General features: G+C 30.8%; 2 protein-coding genes across 2 annotated transcripts; one reads left to right on the forward strand and one right to left on the reverse strand.

The window, feature by feature from the left end:
- The first annotated feature begins 353 nt into the window (after positions 1–353).
- On the forward strand, positions 354–2,422 carry LOC112602993 (piggyBac transposable element-derived protein 4-like). The gene is made up of 4 exons (XM_025351389.1): positions 354–423; positions 662–810; positions 1,072–1,801; positions 1,878–2,422. The coding sequence occupies exons 1-4, from the start codon at positions 354–356 to the stop codon at positions 2,420–2,422; spliced, it is 1,494 nt and encodes a 497-aa protein (XP_025207174.1).
- Positions 2,423–5,118: 2,696 nt separating this feature from the next.
- Positions 5,119–8,423, reverse strand: LOC112602994 (zinc finger BED domain-containing protein 6-like). The gene is made up of 4 exons (XM_025351390.1): positions 8,175–8,423; positions 7,833–8,082; positions 6,809–7,344; positions 5,119–5,367 (listed from the first exon to the last, which is right to left on the reverse strand). Exons 1-4 carry the CDS (start codon positions 8,421–8,423, stop codon positions 5,119–5,121), a joined length of 1,284 nt encoding a protein of 427 aa, XP_025207175.1.
- Positions 8,424–20,608: the final 12,185 nt, after the last annotated feature.

The following is a 20,608-nucleotide window of genomic DNA, read 5'->3' on the forward strand; positions in this document are numbered from 1 at the left end:
TTTACTCGGACCGTTACAAATTCTCATTGACACACGTTTAACCCTCGGGCACCCGCACGACGACACTCCGTGCCGCACATTCATTAAAATTGATATTGCTTGAATGTGCATGGTCTTATCGCCCGATAAGAAACAGATATCATATCTAAAAATAGCTGGCTATTTTATTACCGATACACCGAATTTATTGCTAGTTTACTCAGTTGACAGTGAGTTTGTGAAGTTTGAAGGTCAGTCTATCGACATTCCGTACCGTCCGCGTGTGTTCGTGTTTTTTTAAATCGGTACGCAGTGCCGTCCGCGGGTGAACTTATATTTCAATCTTGCGTTCATATCAATTGATACTTGATAGTATGTCTCAGTTTCGTCGATTTTGCGGAGATGATGAGATCGCGGCTCTTTTACAAGAGCTAAACGACGAAGGTAAGATTGAATTTACTATCATAAATTATTATTATTATTTTTTTTTTTATATGAAATATACTAATAAATACTACGTAAAAACTAGTTGTTACTTTTATAAACATTTATCAAATACTTCTTTATGTATATATAATTTTATTTTTATAAAAGTAGGTATTACAATTTTTTTTTAATTTTTCAATTTTTATGTTTTAATAAATAATATTTTGTAATAGCTCAAATTTTATAATTTTTTCAGGTGATGCTTTTTATAATACTAACGATGTTGATCCAATTGCTGACTTTAGTGATGACAGTGAGGTGGAAGATGAGGTAATATTACCAAACGATCATTCAAGTGAAAGCGAATTATCAGTAGAAGAAGAACATAGCTCTTCACCTCAATCTGTAAGTTTTGATTATAATAATACCCTTGATGATTATTCCGACTTTGACGTTTTTATGGGAAAAAATGAAGAAACTTTTTGGTTCAGCAATTGCCTAGCTTTGCCTAAACAAAAAATCAAGTCAAAAAATATAATAAAAGTTTTGCCGGGACCGACAAGATTTTCAAGAGAGGCCAAAAGTGAAATAGATATTTTTCTCAAATTTTTTTCACTTGAAATAATTGACAAAATTGTTTTTTACACTAATAAATTCATTGATAAGCGAGCTGCTAAAGTTTATAACAGATATATTGAACTAGACAATGAATTCAGAAGTAGGGAATTCAAAACGACTACAAGAGGCGAAATTTTAGCACTTATAGGAATATTATTCTATATGGCCACATGCAAGACAAGTCGTGCGAACGCAAAAAGTTTTTGGAAAACAGACGGTACTGGTATGGTATTATTTCGTGCAGCGTTCAGTTACAATAGATTTTTCTTTTTATTGCAATGTCTTCGGTTTGATGATTTGGATACTCGGGTTGAAAGACAACAATCTGATAAACTTGCTGCAGTAAGAGAAATGTATACACTTTTCAATGATAATAACATGAAAAATTATTCCCCTTCAGAATTCGTTACTATAGATGAAAATATGTTGTACGCTTTTAGAGGGAGGTGTAGTTTCATACAATACATGCCGGCCAAGCCTGCAAAATATGGACTTAAATTGTATGCATTGTGTGATGCGAAAACATTTTACGTCTATAATTTTGAGATATATTGTGGCAAACAAAACCCCGGACAGTTTCTCGTATCCAACAAACCATTTGACATTGTTATGCGACTTATTGAACCTCTAAAGACCTCAAAACGAAATTTGACAACCGATAATTATTATGGTAGTTATCCCTTGGCACAAGAGTTACTCAAAAAGGGTATAACCCTCGTCACCACTTTGAAAAAAAATAAAACCGATATTCCACCAGGATTTCTTCCAAATCCAAAACGTAAAGTAAAATCATCTCTATTTGGATATCAAGATGAGTGTACTTTGGTGTCTTACGTTCCTAAAAAAAAACAAAGCTGTAATTTTATTATCTACTATGCATGATGGTCCTGGTGACATAAACGAAGAAACCGGAAAGCCTGAAATCATCCATGATTACAATAAAACAAAAAGTGGAGTAGACACAGTTGACCAAAAGTGCTCGGTAGCTTCAACAGCTCGGAATACTAGAAGATGGCCGCTTGCATTGTTTTTCCGTTTCTTGGATATGGCTGGGGTAAATTCTCATATTTTATACGTTGCCAATAATATATCAATGTACAATTATCGCAAATTTCGAAGGTTGCCGTTTCTTCAAAGGCTCGCCACGAATCTCTTAGAAGAACATTTGAAAGAAAGGGCCAAAGTGAAGGGTCTTCCTAAAGATGTACAGTACTTTCTCGCTAAATACAAAAATGAAGATGTTTGCTCTGTTACTCATGGAGAGAATCTACCGAAATCTGGAGCTTGTCATGCATGTGGAACAAGAAAAAACAACAAAACTACGGTTAGATGTTCCCTTTGTACTCGTTTTGTTTGTAAGAAACATTGCACGAATGTAATCAAGTGCCACTCATGTTAAAATTCTGAAAGTTCAGAATCAAGTATGGAAAATTAAAATTTAAGAAAAAGATTAGTAAAAAAGTCTGTTATAAAAGTTTATTTATTAAAAGTTTAAAAGTATAATTTTTAGTTTTATTAATAAATACGTTTATCTATCATATTCATGTTTTATAATCACATTTCTCAAAATTATGATAAAAATATAATAAAAAAATGAAAAAACTACAAACTTTGTGTATATTAAATTCACTATAAGCCATTTTAACGTAGATAAGAGTCTCTGAAAGTAGGTATTATACTTATAATTACCAGATATTTACACTACGTATTTGTTTTGAGATTTTTCACAGTGCTTGTTTGAAGTAACAAATGTTTAAAAATCAACATTCAAAAAGATTTTTTATAGTTATTCACGAGGTATTTAAGTTTTTATTGTAAAACCATTAATAAGCGAGTTATTAACAAATTTAGAACAAATTCCGTGGTGTCGACACTGAGTGCCGTCCGCGGGTGCCGGGGTCTGGGAGTCAGGTGCGGGCGGCCGAGGGTTAAATTGATACTTTTCAGTTGTAGTACAAAATGCTGTCAGTTCCCTAGTTTTTTTGCTTAAGTTGGTGGAATCCTGACATAGCGTCTAAACATGAAAAAAAAATTTTTCCTGCCAAACAGTCGTATATGCTTTGAATTACAGAAAGGGGAAAAGATTCTTTTACAGTTATATTATTTAATTTTCTGTAGTCTAATACCATTCTGTATTGTGCTATAGATTTTCCCTTTTTTGAACCCTGAGGTAAGCCTTTTGGCACTAAAAAAATTGGGAACGAGTATGGTGAACTTGAAGGCTCGATTATACCCGCCTTACGCATTTCTTGCGTTTGTATCTCTATTTCATCCCTTTCAAACTTACTTAGTTTAAAATTTGGGAGATTTATTGGCGTGTCTTTAGTTAAATAAATTTCAATTGGTTCGGTTTTTGACTCTCCTAAGGCCTATTTATTTTTTGAAAAAACTGATTCATATTTTTGTAACAAAGATAATAATTTTTCTTTTTGTGTTGTGTTTAAATTTGGATTAATATCAAAATTTATTTTATTATTAATTTCGTCATCAGGTAATTTACGCTCGATTTTTTGAAATGTAGTATACGGTTTTTTATTTGTAGCTTTGCTATTACTATTTGAATCATTTAAATCTAATGAAATGTGTTTTATTTCTCGCACTTTGGTTAATGGACAATTAGCCCGCTTACGATCATTCTCGCCTTTTTTCCACGTTTCAGGTGCATTTCCAATTGCTTCTAACATTTTTCTTTCTTGTAATAAGGCACGAGAAGTATGTAGTGAACGAAAATCGTGCGTGAAAGTAACGCGACTTACATTTAAATTTGGATTATTTTTATCGTAACATCCCGGTGTCCAATGACTATTTTCAAAAAAAACTACCAGAAATTTTCTACCTGGCTTATAAAATGCTAGACCTACTATATTTTTAGAATTTTCAAAATTTGGACATATAATTAATAAATTAAAATTATAAAAATCAGATACCGCTGATAAGTCCTCGCCCTCTAGCCAGATTGGGTTTTCAAGTAAATTTAATCCCAATAAATGAGCTATTGTTTCCGCTGTTACATAAATTTCTTCATGTGCAAGCATTGCTGTCAACGCATAAATACTACACAATCCGTCTCCGGGAACCTCAGTTAACTTACGACTACCCCTAGCAATAAGATGTAACCTCAACTGAATAACTAATAAATTTCTCCTTTTTTCAGTTTCAATTTTATTTTTATTACTGTCAACCGTGACAATTTTATCAGTATTTCCTTCACATTTTACTTCAGTATTATTTGAAATTGTATTGCTTTCCTTATCAAAGTTTAAAACTACTTCACTTTTATTACCAGTTAAAATTATTTGTTTATTGACAAAATTTATTTTTGCTTTATATAATTTCAAGAAGTCCGTGCCTAACAAACTAGGTCCTACTAAATTCTCGACTATCATACATTTAAATGGAAATTCAATATTATTAAAAATTACAGTAATATTAGCAATACCAAGCAGTTTTAATTTCGAGCCGTTTGCTGTTATTAATTTTACACAATCCGTTGGTTTTGGCTTGATTTCTAAAGGTAAGTTATCAGCATTAATTATACACGCGGTAGCCCCACTGTAGAGATGGGCGATTCACGTCGGTGAATCGATTTTTTGAATCGATTTAAATCGAAATTAAAAAATCGACCGATTTAAAAATCGGCCAAAATGAATCGATTTTTCGATTTAAATCGATTCACAAAATTACGAATTTTTTAATCACACTACACGGCACACGCCTTAATTTTTTTTAAATTTTATTGAATAAATTATCAAATTTTTTACTTAACACAATATATATTATACGTATACAATGAAACAAAAAAACAAAAAAAATATACAGATTCAACACAATACAGTAATGATACTTAAAAATAAATTATTATAATAATAATAATAATAATAATAGTTTATTAACGGAATAAAATTCCAATTTACAATAATAAAAATAATGATAGTTACATCGGTGTGTGTAATACTAAAAATTAAAACAAATTATATAAGAATAATAGAAAAAAAAAGTATTTTAGTAAAAATTTTATATATAAAATTGTAAAATTGTGCATAAAATTGAGTGAGCTTAACCTAACCTAGGGACAATATTTCTTATGTTATTCAATTATATTAAATCCAAATGCCAATCTTTTTCAGTAAGAGACCCAAGAAACATAATTTGGTTCAAATTTTTACCTGTCAATCGGTTGCGACAATCTGTTACTATCTGTCCAGCTTTCGAAAACAGACGCTCTGATGGTACCGAAGTAGCTACCATCGCTAGGTATGGCTCTACAATTTTTTTTAGATTGGGATAAATTGGCCCATGGGTATCCCAAAACTTCAAAATATCATCGCCTAATGATAAAGTGGGCTGATTTAAATAATGCTTTAAATCAGTAGGCATTTCATTTGAATACATAATTTCATTGACAGCTTTTTTAGACACTAGCTCCTTGTGAACGGACCACAAATTGTCTGGATTTTCATCATCCGAGGAATTGCCCGCGTTAGAAGAACTGCTTTCACTACATTCAATTTGAATATCTATAATTTTTTCTTTTATACTGCCTGTTTCGCCAACACTGGACTTACCTTAATTGGCTCGTGGACGGCGATGACTCGTGAACTGATAGGGGACGGGTGAGGAGTACAAATAATATAATAATAAAGAAAAGTGAATATTAAAACAATATATATAGGCTATGATAAATATGCTAGCATTTATTTACATAAATATAACAGTTGAACCCAATATAATAATAATAGAATAATAGCAAGAGCTTTGATAATAATAACAGAAAGATATTTAATAATAATAACATCAAAATATTTAATAATACTAATAGCAAAATTGAGGTACCTCAAGGAATAGAGAACGATGAATCCTTTCATTGACCGGAGCTGGCAGTATCCAGAACTGGATCAAACTCGTCCCGACTTACCGGAACTGGCGAAAAGATGAACGTCGGAGAGTTGGTGTTAACAACAACAATATAATATCCAAAGCTGGTAAAAGACCAATGAAATGTGCATTCAAAGCTGAACACGTGTTTCTTCAAAAAGAGAGCACCAAGACAACACGAACAACTTGTATGTCAACGACCATAATAATAATGAATCGGTCAAGAATGATAGGGTGCGCAACGTCGCAATATCGTCGTAGGCCGCGCGTTCCAGCTGAACGGCGGCCTACATTTCTCGACCAAGGGGGGTGTCCGAATATTGTACCAACTTGCGCGAACACTGCCAATGGCTTTGGAAGAAGCAATAGGATCATTCGAGTGAAGTGTTTTGAATCGGGGATCTAGAATAGTAGCTATAGACAGAATTTCCAAATACTCTACCCTACCAAACCGGGTTTTTAAATTTTTAAGTAAATTGTTCTTAAAATCTATAGAAATAACATTGTTAATTTCAATTGGTTCAATTTTTTTTATTAAGCAATGAAGTAATGGGATTACTTTGCTAGCGGTTACATAGTTTTGGCCACATAGTTCTTTTGTTGCAGCTTCGAAGGGTTTGAGTAAAATCATTATTTCTTTTGCAACAAATAATTGGGCACCAGAAATCATGGGTGGACTATTAGGGAATTTTACTATAGTGGACGCTATGTTGTCCGAACAAGCAATGAATCTTTGTAACATAAAATATACGGAATTCCACCGTGTAGGAACACTTTGTTTCAATTTGAATTTACAAATTTTATGAAGCTCATCTGTTGCAGCCACGGAATGTTTAAAAAAAGTTACTAAACGTTTTATTTGATTAATAATATTGGCAATGTCATTGGTGTCATCTAAAGCATTTTGAACCACTAGGTTCAACGTATGCGCAAAGCAAGGCAAATGTTTGTCCTTGCCAAAGAAATTATACACTGCATGTTTAATATTAGCACCACTATCTGTTACAACTAATATTACTTGATTTTTTTCAATACCCCATTTTTTAAGCAGATTGTCAAGCCACCCTATAATATTTTCTGATGTGTGGCGTTCTTGAAGTTCAAGAACTCCTAACATAACACTCTCCAATTGTAATTTGGATAAACTGAGATAGTGCCCAGTCATACCAAGATAACTTTTTGTGTTGATGGTGTCTGTCCATATATCCGTCGTTAAAGTTATATTTTCCACTAGAGACAATTTATTTTTTATTTGAACAGCTAGTACATCATACTTTGTACTAATTAATTTGGTAATGGTCTTCCTGGATGGTATTTTATACATGGGTGCCACAGTTTTCATAAAATATTTGAAACCATCTTTTTCAGTCGACCAAAGTGGCATATTATCTTTGACCAACATATACACTATTGAGTTAGTAATTGATACACTTTTGACACCTCCTTCTAAAAAATAAATAAATAATTTTATGAGCTAATTATATTTAATCTTAAAAAATTTAATTTTTTAAATCACCATCCAGCTCATATAATATAAAAAGTAACCTATGGATAGTTATAATTATCAACTATTAAATAATATATTTAATACACACGCATATATTATAAAAATAGTTAATTTATTAAAGGAATGTATTGTGCGTATGTGTATAATTATGAATTGATTGGACAAATGACAAATTGTTAACATTGGAAATATCTATGTCTATAAAATTGTTGTCACTTACATTTAACACTAGCTACTAGAAATTTATACAGTTTGATAATAAAGGTTATTCACATTTCTAATTAATTTTTGAAAAGCATTAACTAATTTTGAGATATTTACAGACATTTGAATTGTTGAAAAATTTAACATAGGGTATGTAATACAAAAATTATCTAACTAAAAAAAATGTTTTAAATTTTCTAAATATTTATATATTAAATCTTACTTTCAAAGGATCTTATGTCATTGAAAGATTGAGCAATTGTGGGTTGCATCAATTTTGACTGTTTTGAGCATGAACTACTGGAGGATCTACTAGTTGAAGTGCCAACAGTAAAATTTGATGCCACAGAAACTTCAGAAATCGAATCACTCAATTCACTGCCCTTTGACAGCACAGTTTCATATCCCGAACACTGTGATGTTGGCCGAGAATGAGACACAACGACTGTATCCAAAGTTGTTTGTGTACCAGACTGTGAAAAAAATTGTTTAAAAAATTATATACATGTGAAATGTCCATATTATTGCAATAGTAATATTTTAATAATTAAATCATAAAAATTACTGTGGACTGAACCATTGATGGATCATCTTCATCATTTTCGAATGGAGTTGGGTCCGATTCCGATCTCGCAGATTTACAAGCTGATACGTTTATATTAATGGATAGGTGTTTGCGTTTAAGATGTTGTTTCAAGTTGGTCGTATTGCCACATGTCTTGACAGTCATACGACACAACTTACACGAACCACCATTATCACATTTATCGAAATATTTCCACATTGTGGATGAATTGGAACTGTTGGAAGACATTGTACACTTGAGAGTTTGAGACTTGACGCAGGTAAAAAGTACAGTAGGGCGTAGAAACTAGAGTCTAGTCTACACAAGTAACTACTAAACTAAGTAAGATCGCAAACGACGCAAACAACGCAAACGTAAAGGCGGTCGGAACTGTGATGCGAGTAAGCAAAACAGCAAATTTATTAGTAATTAGCAAACAATTTAAGACAACGAGCCACGAGGTTTTTACAAGTAAACGTAAAGTAAGATCACAATTCACAAACAACAACAAGTTAACAACGACAACAACGCAAACGGCAAACGCAAAAAGGTTGGAATGGAAATGGAACCGTTTGAATTTGAAGTATTTTGAACTGTTTGATGGCATCCTGTGGTCGTTGGTGGGTGGAGATGGCGTGGAGGCCGTGGAGGCGACAGTGTAGCTCGGTTTCCCGTGTAATCGTAAATTCGTAATGTGTAATGTGTATACTGTATTGTGTAGTAGGTTTTGGTCGGGGGGGGGGGACATGTGTCCAACAGTGTTTACGCCAAGAGGGAAAAATCGGGAAAAAATCGGGAAAAAATCGATAAATCGACTACAAAAAATCTCCCATCTCTAAGCCCCAGTGTCTATTACAAAATTATATTGTTTATTATTAATATTGCCTATTACCTCAAGTCTTAGACCTGGTTCAAATGCAGCCGGAAGCGAAGTCGGATTACATGTCGTAATATACTTATTTATTGTATTGTCATTAATTTTTCGTTTTTCAGCTATTATTTTTTATATTCTAAATCATATTGAATACTATTATAATTGCTAGACGTTGATATTTTATTTTTATTGTATAAATTACTTATATTATAATCATCTATGTCATCGTTTTTATTTATATCAATTTTATTTCGCTTTTTGTTTTGTTTTATGTTTTTTTAATTTTTGTGCCGGAAGTAGGGTCACATCGTTTTTATATTTTTTTCCGATTATTGAATCTAATAATGCTATATTGCTATATTTTGTGTTTCGGTAGAATTTTTTTGTTGGCACAGAGGGAGTCTAACCGCTCTCTCTTGCCTTAAAAGTTTTTTTGATTAATATTATAAAATGAAGTGTTATTCGTATTAAATTTATTATCAAACATTTGATTATTGGAATGTTGATTTGTGACATTATTTACGTCTACATTTTGCTTGTGAACCGTATTCGATTGATTTTGATAATTATTATTAGCGATTTGCTCATTATAGTTAAATTTTTGGTTATTATTATTTCGATAATAATTTTGTGGATGATTATATTGAATAGGTTGCGCGTTTTTATATTTATTGTTACGTACCGTGTTATTTTACACGTATTTATTATACGGAGAGGTGATGTGTATACCGATGGGATAATATATTCAAACAGTGTAGCACCAACGGATAGGGCGAACACCTGCACATCGTGATATTAAATATAATGAATAAGACATGGTCACACGTCTTGGACTTCTCAGAAATGATGAGTAAACAACAGTGTTAACATTGTACGATTTAATTTGACAATTAAGACTTGATCACACGTCGTGTAATTCTTAGAACCGATGAAATCGCAGGAAAGGCACCCAACTGAATAATACATTTAATTTAGTGAGCTCCTTAGGGTCATTGGAAGTCACCACCTCCCCAGTCACCACTCTTGACGGTTAACCATATATAAGGGAGACCAGGGCAAGAGCTCAGCAGACGGTTAGGGATATTCGAGACGCTCAGAGGCAGGTCGTAACACCACTCACGGTCTCGTCTATCAGTATTTCAGAGGCAGGTCGTAACACCACTCACACCATCTTGTGCTTATAAAATTGTATTCTTGTACGAGTTAATTGTATTAAATAAAGACTTAATCTTTTAACTTGCAAACATTAGTATTTCTATTTCTACGTTGATATATGTATCGACGTTGACATAACGGACGCAACATTATTATTCCATTTCGGTTTAGCAAAACTATTATTATTATTGTTTGAATAATATTTATTATTTGGATTAAAGTTACTATGATCATTACCATTCATATTTTGATTTGGAATAAAAGAATTGCTATTAGTATTATAACTACTAAAATTATTGCTATAATTATTATATGGATTATTATCGTACATATAATTATTGGAGTTATTTTGATTATTGTTAAAATTTTGATAAGGGTTCACATGTGTGTTGTTAAAAAATTTCTTTTTTTTTAATTAAAATTATGATTACCGTTATTTAGACTATTTAGTTTCGATTTTAATAATTCATTTTCTTTCTTTAAATTTTCAATATCCACTGTGTTAATACTTTGAACATCCGATTTTATTAATTTTGAATTTTCTATTTTCTTTAAATTAGTTTCTAAATTGTCTAATGTATCGTTATTCATGATAATTACTGTATTGTAATATTCCGGTGTTAGAGCATCTAATATTATATCTATCTTTTCAGTCTCGGGAATGGTGTTATTCGTTTGGCTAATTAAATACAATATATCCGCTAAAAATTCCGATATCGTTTCTGTCGATTTTAATTTTTAATTTCTTAATTTATTTCTTAACATACGATTTATAGCTGGCGAAGCAAATTTGTTTTTAAATATTTGTTCTATTTCATCAAAAGTTAAATTTAAATTATTCATTATTTATGTTTTATACAGTTTATAAGCTGAATTTTTTAAGTATAATGGTAAATAAGTTAATTTTATTTGTGAAGTCCAATCGTTAGCAATAGCTACTACATTAAAGTACTCGAAAAATTCTAAAACGCAATCATCACCTGAACCGTTGAAAATATTTGGAACAAATTATTGAAGTCTTGCCATTTTAGTTTGTGAAATTATTTTATTTGTATTTTCGGCAGTTTTCAATTTATATTCAGCTTCGTTATTATAATTTGTTTTAGTTTCTAATATTATTGGACAATTTTAACTCTTTGAATTAATTGTTTCTAAGCTATTTTCCAAGTTAAAGTTTTTATTTAATTCTATAGTTTCAAATTTATAATTTTCTGATTGCTTATTAGTGTTTGAATCTGGCGACCGTGATTTTTCCAAGTCTATTAAGAGATTTTTTAATTGTTGGACCGCGTTTCCAGTTTCGACAGTATTGTTTTTATTTTCTAATATTTCGGATTGTAGTTGTGGTTTAAATTCAATATTATTATCACTAAAATGTACTTGGCTTTTATTTAAATTTAATGACAGATTTCTTTAAATCGGTCCGGGCTGAAAAATGTTACCGGCTCTACCAAAGTAAAATTATTTTATATTCATATTACAATAGAGAAAATGGTCTGGAGGACAGGACACCAATCTCAATTTTTATTTAAAAATTGAATTAATTACATTAATTAAAATTTAAAACTTAAAAGATTGGTTAAACAATAAAGAATTATCAACCTTTTATTTATTATAAAATATTAAATGTCTACAAATTATTATACATAGTTATAGACATAAATTTCTATAATAATTATTAAATAAAAATAGTATATTATTATGATAGTACTTATTTTAAGTTCTTTTCTATTTTCAAATACAATACTTAAATTAAAAATTATTTTTAAATATAATAATAATATTGGTTATATTTATTGTAGGTACTTACTAATTACTAATATCTAATTTTAAACAAAAGAAAAAACATAGTAATCTACGTAGCAACGTAGCACATATAGGCTATATAATGTATTAAAAAATATTAATTATTAATTAATTTATCCAATTAGTAATTTGTTCATTAAGTTACTGTTTTGCGCGACATATTCAATTATATCTACATTTTGTAAAGAATATAATATATCATTCTCACACGACATTATAATAAAATCTTCCACACATTCTTGACTTAAATTACTTCTTAATCTGTTCAAAATATATTTTAATTTCGAAAATGTTCTTTCACATTGAACTTGAGTTATGGATAATGTTAACAAAAACTTGTATGCTAAAAACATTTCTGTATATGCTGTAGCATACAAATTATACTTCTATAAAATTTGATAACAGCAAAATATACAATTTTTACACGTTTTTTTATGTACAAGGTGTTCTTTGGCTAACTCAGATTCCTCTTCTTCATCGTCCTTTTCTAGATCCAATGTCATACAATTATATTCTTCAAGTAATGTTTTTGAAAGTGAATCCCATTTTCCTGCAAAATCTATTAATTGTTCTTGTAATATTTTTTTATCAATATTTGGTGAAAAGTCTGTCAAAAGCTTAGCTATTTTATTCATCGCATTTTCAGGTAGATTTTTAATTAATTTAAAGTTAGTAGGATGTAGCCATTCAAAGTCAATGTACATTTCTTTATGCTTTGAAAATCTATTTTCTAAACTCTCAATAACAGTATCCAAGGTTATGTTATAAACATTAATTTCATATTTTTATCGATAAAATTTATCGTCCATTAAAAATTATTAGTCATTAAGAGAAATTTGAAAAAACAGTGACTTTACATAAGATACACCTGACCTAATACACTAATATTACAACACAAGTGGTGTACCTCAGAATCGAAATTTCTTCAGAAAAATTTTATTTCTTAAAACTCGGGATTCCAGGGACGAACGCCTCCACCAATTGTAACGTCCCCTCTTCACCTGGCGAAGCGCTCTCGCGTCTTCTTTCCGATAAAGTTATGTTTTGATTAACGAGGTCTCGGGGACTCGACCTCGGTGTGTAATATTAATATACTAGATCAGGGTTACCTTATTTAAGTAAAGCACAATTGTATAAAATGTAACGTATGTTTAACAGATAATTTAGAATTATATATTTGAATGAAGGTTACCGATCCGGGTAGATTGACAAGCCGTGAGTGTGGATGGTGGATGGCTGCATGGATCATTTGAGGAGTGTTCTGGTCGTCTGTCTGCTCCCGGTGTCACACACACACCTCGCACACACTCTCCTATACTACACGTATTCATCCTTGTTATATACCTTAAACTGCTGCCTAAAAACCTTAGGTCAGCAGTCGGCCCCGCTTGCCATTCCTCACACTCCGCATTTTAACAACGTGTGCCCTACTTAAGGAATAATGTACGATGTCGATAGACGACAATCGTTACACTCCTCCAAAATATGTTAACTGTAATAGTGATCACCCAGCTAATTATAGAGGGTACACTTTTTATAAAGAAATATCAAGAACCAAAAATAAAAATAAAACTGGTATAAATCCGTCTCACAGCAAAAATCACGTAAACACGATTCCTAACGCAAAAACTCAAAATATACATTCAAACCATGATAACACTTATATGCATTACACATATGCCTCTGCGTGCAAAAGTAATAGCAAAAATAATAATTATAGAGGCAAATCAGCCAAATCCACAGATAACGATAGTGATTTTATGAAAACTCTTTTACCACTAATTAACACATTTGTTACCCAATTAATGCAGAAAATAATATAAAACCTCCCAATCATCATTAACAGCTTAAACTTAAACACCAATGGAGCTCCATAATACCCTATTATTAAATTGGAACGCTGACAGTCTTAAAAATCAAAGAAATACATTACTAAATTTTCTTAATCATCACAACATTCATATCGCATGCATTACTGAAACGCATTTGTCTCATTCAGATAAAATTAAATTCCCTGGCTACAAAATTTATCGCGCTGATCGTATTACACAATCTCGTGCCATGGGCGGAGTGGCTATTCTAGTTCGGAACAAAATTAAACAACAAAAATTCCCTACAATCGTCCTGACGTACCTAGAAGCCGTAGCAGTTTCCATTAACATAAACAATAAGTATATAACGTTCGTCAGTGCGTATCAACCTCCTAGTCGCCAAATGCTTATCGCAGATCATGAAATAATCATGAACCTAAATAACTCAGTTTTAATTGCCGGTGATTAAAATTCGAAAAACTTGAACTGAGGATGCCGTGTTACAAATCCAAATGGATCTAAATTACAAGCATTCATAGCAAACACACTTTTTTTAATATCAGCTCCAAATACACCTACTTACTTCCCAACAGATATAAACCGTTTGCCTGATATATTAGACATTCTAATACTTAAATCTGTCCCATTTGTATGCGTGCATGAACCTCTCATCGAACTCAACTCGGATCACATACCTGTTAAAATAATGATTAACTCTCCCTCTCTTTTCCGCTGTACAAACAACTCATTAATTAAAGGTAAACCAGACTGGAATAGATTCTCTAACCATATACAATATAATCTGAAAATACCAACAAGTATACCTACCACTCAAATAGCAGAGCAAACAGCCGACCATCTGACAGACGTCATAACAGAAGCCGCTCAGTTCTGTTCTAATTCCGTACAGAAAATATACACAGTCCTGGTATCTTGCCACACTCCATATCTTCACTTATTCGTCGTAAACATTAAGACAGGCGCACCTGGCAAATCCATAGGAACCCTGCAGATAAAAAAATACTAAACCTACTCACCAAAGAAGTCCAAGCAGCCCTACAAAACTACCGTGTATGTTCATACAATAGTTACCTGTTAAACATGCGACCGGGCGAATCAAATTTGTGGAAAGCAACAAAAAGACTTTTAAACCAAGTTATCAACACCATTTCCCCTCTTCGCACTAATGCAAAACTTGCCATATCCGATCAAGAAAAATATGATGTTTTTTCAAACATGCTGTACAATACCTTTCATCCCAATCATATCTGTAATCCAAGCAATGACATAAGAGTAAAACACACCTTAGAACTACCAAATTTTGAAATCCAAAACTCCATAAATTACGTAACGCCAAATGAAATCAAACAAATTATTAAAAACCTTCCGAACAAAAAATCAACGGGTCACGACAAGATTATAAACCTTATGTTAAAAAAATTACCACCGAAAGGATTAGTTTTTATGACCACATTATTTAACTCGTTATTGCGTTTTGGTTACTTTCCATCCAAATGGAAAGTCGCAAACATAATACTAATAAGCAAACCAGGGAAGGAAAAATCCATTTCTGACAGCTACAGGCCAATCAGCCTCTTATCTTCAATTTTAAAATTGTTTGAAAAGATCATTCACACTAGACTTCTTTTCTATTTAAATGCTAAAGATATTATACCTTAATTTCAATTCGGGTTTAGATCAAATCATTCTACGGTTCAACAATTACTTAGAATAACTGAACATATTAATACTGTATTCGAAAAACACTGTCACACTGGAGCTGTATTTATAGATATTTTAAAAGCATTTGATAAAGTCTGGCACGAGTGCCTACTGTTAAAACTAAAATCCATTAATACTCCAACTTACTTGTTCAATATAATTAACTCATTTCTACTAAACAGACAGTCCGCTGTTAAAATAAATGATAATACCTCAGACCTTATGCCTATATCTGCTGGTGTACCTCAGGGCTCTAAGCTTGGTCCCATATTATTTAACATCTATGTTTATGATATTCCCCAATCACCTCGTACGAATATTGCCCTATTCGCAGACGATACTACAATATTCATAGAATCACGCAATATTGAAGCAGTAACCTCAAATCTGCAAGCACATCTTCATGAAATATCCTACTGGTGTAAAAAATGGCGTATTCAAATAAATGTGTCAAAAAGCACTGGAGTTATCTTCAGTCTTCGTCCTTACCGCTCCCCTGCACAACTAACATTTAACAATTTAAATATACCTTGGAGCTCATCAGTAAAATACCTCGGCTTGACATTGGATAAACGGTTAACATGGCAGTCCCATATCTCATCCAAACTTCAACAGGCTTATCAGCGCCTCTCTATGTTATACCCTATCTCAATAAAAAATCTCCAATATAGAAAAAATGCTCTCTTCTATTATTTAAACAAATTCTACGTCTACTACTCACTTATGCCATAGATTAAATATACATAGATAGCCCATGCCAAGGGGAAAAGCGGCAACCACATATGCCAACTATTTGGACCCCGGCATCAAAGTTCCACTGGACGCCGATAGGATTGTTGGGGGCGCCACTAGCGTATGTAGGCTTCTCACGCAGCGCCGCACCTTTATTGCTGTTTAACATTGAGATTATTATTATGATTTCTATTTCTAAATATTTACCTAATATTTTTTACCGATTTTCGATCAATCATATTAAAATATTGACAACTTGGCAGATTTATAAATAAGTAATATGAATTACATAATATATAAATATACCTATGTAATTTATATTACAATTCAAAAAATATTTTCAATTAATATTACAAACAATTACAATATCATTTATAAACTTTTATTTAATATCAACAAATTACTTTTATTTAAAAACAACATAATAATGGTAGCTGGTATAATATTATATAACACTATTTACACTAGTAAAATATAATATAACAAAAGTAGCCATGACACAAATAGTTATTTTTATAGATTAAAATATATACATAATAATTAATATAGGTATTTAATTCCTATATAAATCAATTAAATATATAAATTATGCGCCTTGTAAATAAAGGTATATAATAATATTAAAATACAATCAAAAAATAAATAGTCCACAAAAATAAATGCAAAAAACTAATAATTATAAAAATAATTGTTATTGTAGATATTATTTTGCAAATTAAAATAAAATAAATTACTTTTTGGGTTTTTTTTATTTTTATTAACCAATTTATAAGTTGTAATTGTTTTAAAATAATCAAAGTTAAAACATAGAGATAAATAGTTAACAAATCTACAAATTTTTCAAAATGTTTAACTTACTAACTGTCGATTTATTGGATCGCCCTTTTAAATGTTTAGAAGTCCAGTTAAAATGTCTTAATAATTTGCAATAAATTAATTTTTGAATAATAAAATCAAAATGTTGTTCACAATCTTTATCAACATTTAAATCAAAAAAAATTTCGTTTTTAATTTTTAGTTGGATTGTTGTGTACAATTTTCTCTTTTGAGGGTTAACTTCTATGAAATGTTTTAAAATTATCTGAGCTTGCATAACAAATTTTGTAAATAAGTCTGAAGGTTTTTTCAGACTACATTTTTCAGGATCGGTACTTTCGAACTGTTTATAAAAAATTAAATATTCTTGATCGTCAAAAAAAAATTCATTACATTTTAATATTATTAGTTCACATTTAGTGCATTTAAATTGGTCCATACATTTTTTAGCCAAATATCCCGCAAAATAGGTGTTTGAACAGCTTTCAAGGGTTATATATTGTTCATCATCGTTGTTAATATTTTTGTACTCATCATCGTAACCATCATTATCAGATAAAGATTTACATGAGTCAGAATCATTAGAGTTATCACATGTATTTGAAATAGTCGTACTCTGTGAACTACTATTATCAAATAAATTATATTCATAATTAGTTTCACAGTTTGATAAATCAGTAGATTTCATAAGGTTGTGTTTAGCTTGAAATCGAAACGAAGTTCTAAAAGTACGAGCGGTAGGATTTCTGTTAAAACCTCCTCGTTGACGAAAAACTGAAAAAGTATTTTCTATTATGTCTTGGTTTAAGCGACTAGTAAGGAGATATTTAAAACTTTCAATTTTTTGTTGAGTATAAAGCATACTTATAGCATTTATAGACCACACCATTGCATCAAAACATGGGAGGACTTTTCCATATATTTTTATAGGTTTTACCAACTCTAATTGTTCACACCACTCTTTAGCTGACATCAAAAAATTATATATTTGAGGTTTATCTTCATTTAAAGCACATGCATACGTATTTGAACTATACAAAGTTTTAGAGTTAAGACAATCGAATAGATTATTTATTTCTCTAACAAATTCAGCGGTCGCGGGAGCAGTTTTAGATTTTATTTGACCCGTAGTTACACACGTTTTTAAAACAGCTGCTACAGAGTTACTAAAAACTTGTAGAGCTAGTTTACAGTTCATTTTTTGAAACGGTCCGGGATTCATATGGCTGTCGGTGAGTTTTAAAAGGGCTCTACTGGTACTACTAGATTTATCTATGTTATAAGCTAATTTTATATCTGAAAAAGAAACTTCTTGACCTTTAAATTTAAAATTATTTTTTAAAAAATTATTTCGAAAATTTTTGATAATATGTGGTACATCGAAAATAGAAAAAATTGTATGTTGTTTTATTTCAATGAATGGTTTATCTTTATTAAATCCTAAATGTTTTAAAGCTGAATAATTGTTAGAACCTTGGTCACAAACTAGTGCCACAGGATGAAAACCCAGTTCAATACATTTTTCAATAATATCTACTATTAAATCTTTTAATATCACACTATTCATTGATGAACCAGATAAAAAATAAGCTAAAGGTAATTTCCATGTACTATATAAACCTCGAACTAAAAAAACCATGGACTGTGTAGCCATTTTTTTTGTTCTTCCTTTGTGCCCCAAATCCTCAAAGCCTTCAACCATATCTAAATATTTTGAATATTCTAAAAACAATTTAATTTTCATCTCATCAAATACTATAACACAATACTTTTCCTCATTTGACATAGTATTTAATTTATTTTTAATTTGTTTTAGCCAAAGAGAATTAAAACCGGGACAAAATTTTGAATTTCCAATCCACCTACATATAGTTGTCTCACTTGGTAAAATAATTTGTTGGTATTTCCTAAGATATTTGTATGTAGTTGCAGATTTATAATATAAATTAATTGCAAAATTTTTTTCTGTTAATGTCCACGGTAACCTTGAATTATGTTTACGAAAAATTTGCATTTCTGCAATAACTTTAGAGCCTAAACTGGGAAATAACACTTCGTTCTTTAATTTACACAACTTAAATTTATTACGAGTCATTTGTATTTTCTTTTTCAATTTACAAATAGTGGACGATTTATTTTTTAACAAAATATTTTTTTTTTTAATTACTTCTTTTAAATTTTTTTCGCTCGTTTCTAAACTATATTTGGTAGGAAAAAGAACTTTTTTTGCTTTATTTGTATATGTACTGATAGGAGAAGGCATATCTATAAACGTTTTAACCATTAAACTAGTTGATGGTGAACATTCAAAGTTTAAAATCGGTGAAGACGGAGATTTATTTAAAGTAGCCGGAAGATGTGGAGATTCAATTGGCGTTCTTTGAGATTTTTTTTTATACGTCTTCAGTGGTGTTTTTACGTGTAAGTTTGGAGATTCAGGATCATAATTTTGGTTTGGCAATGCATTTACTAAAACATTAGTTACAGGAGATGTATTAAATTCGGATGAATCATATTTCATTGGAATTGCAGTTGATTTTAGTCGTTGCTGTGCGTTAATATTATTATAATCCGTGGGTTTGAAATGCAAATGGCAAACATGACGGTTATTTAGTTGTTCGAAACTCAAATCAGCGAGTAAGATATTACCTAAGAATTAAAAAAAAACATCTTTAAATGACCAAATTATAGGAAAACGTTAGGTAGTGTTTTTGACGGATTTTATATAAATTTAAATTTCAAACGTCTAATTTAAATATATTTATAAAATCTTAAGTCATAAAAAATTATTCCGTAAAATAAACGTTTTCAAATTATTAATAATTACAACAATATAACTTAACTAACCTGATTGCTTAACCCATTCTTTTGCCCTGGTTTGATCTTTTGGGAATCGGAATAGTTTAATATTATCTTGTGTTCTTTTACTTTTACCACAACCAAAAAACATACACTTGTTTCCTTTTGTTGTCATGATTAAATTGTGAACAATACAATAAAATTCAAGTGGAATAAATCAATAAAATAGGATTTAAAAATGTATGAGTGGTGTCATAAGTTGCTGTTGTCACTGTCACATTATTTGTGAACGTGATCGGGAACTATAATTGTTTATAGATTCTAACTAATAACATAATAATAAATTGATTAAAAGTCGTAGTGTTTGGGATATTAATATAAAATTATACAATATAGATTTATTTTTAGACGCGCAGCCGGCAGACCGAGCCGATTGTGATTGAGCGGCATCGTGTTCTCTCGCTGGACAAAGTATATACGCATTATGATGAATGCCAAAATATAAACTTTGAAATTCTATATTGACAAAACAATTTGCGCTATCTGTAGACGTATTATTCAATTAAATTATCGGTTTCCATATCGCCCATGCCTATGGGATATCTATGTATATTTAATCTATGCTTATGCGTGTACGGTCTGGGGGAAATGCGCGTCCACTCACATCAATAAAATTCAAGTTTTCCAAAATAAAGTGCTACGTATTATTGCCAACGCAC

This window comes from Melanaphis sacchari, unplaced genomic scaffold (genome assembly GCF_002803265.2).
Source record: "Melanaphis sacchari strain LSU unplaced genomic scaffold, SCAv2.0 Contig930_pilon_pilon, whole genome shotgun sequence".
Classification (NCBI taxonomy): domain Eukaryota; kingdom Metazoa; phylum Arthropoda; class Insecta; order Hemiptera; family Aphididae; genus Melanaphis; species Melanaphis sacchari.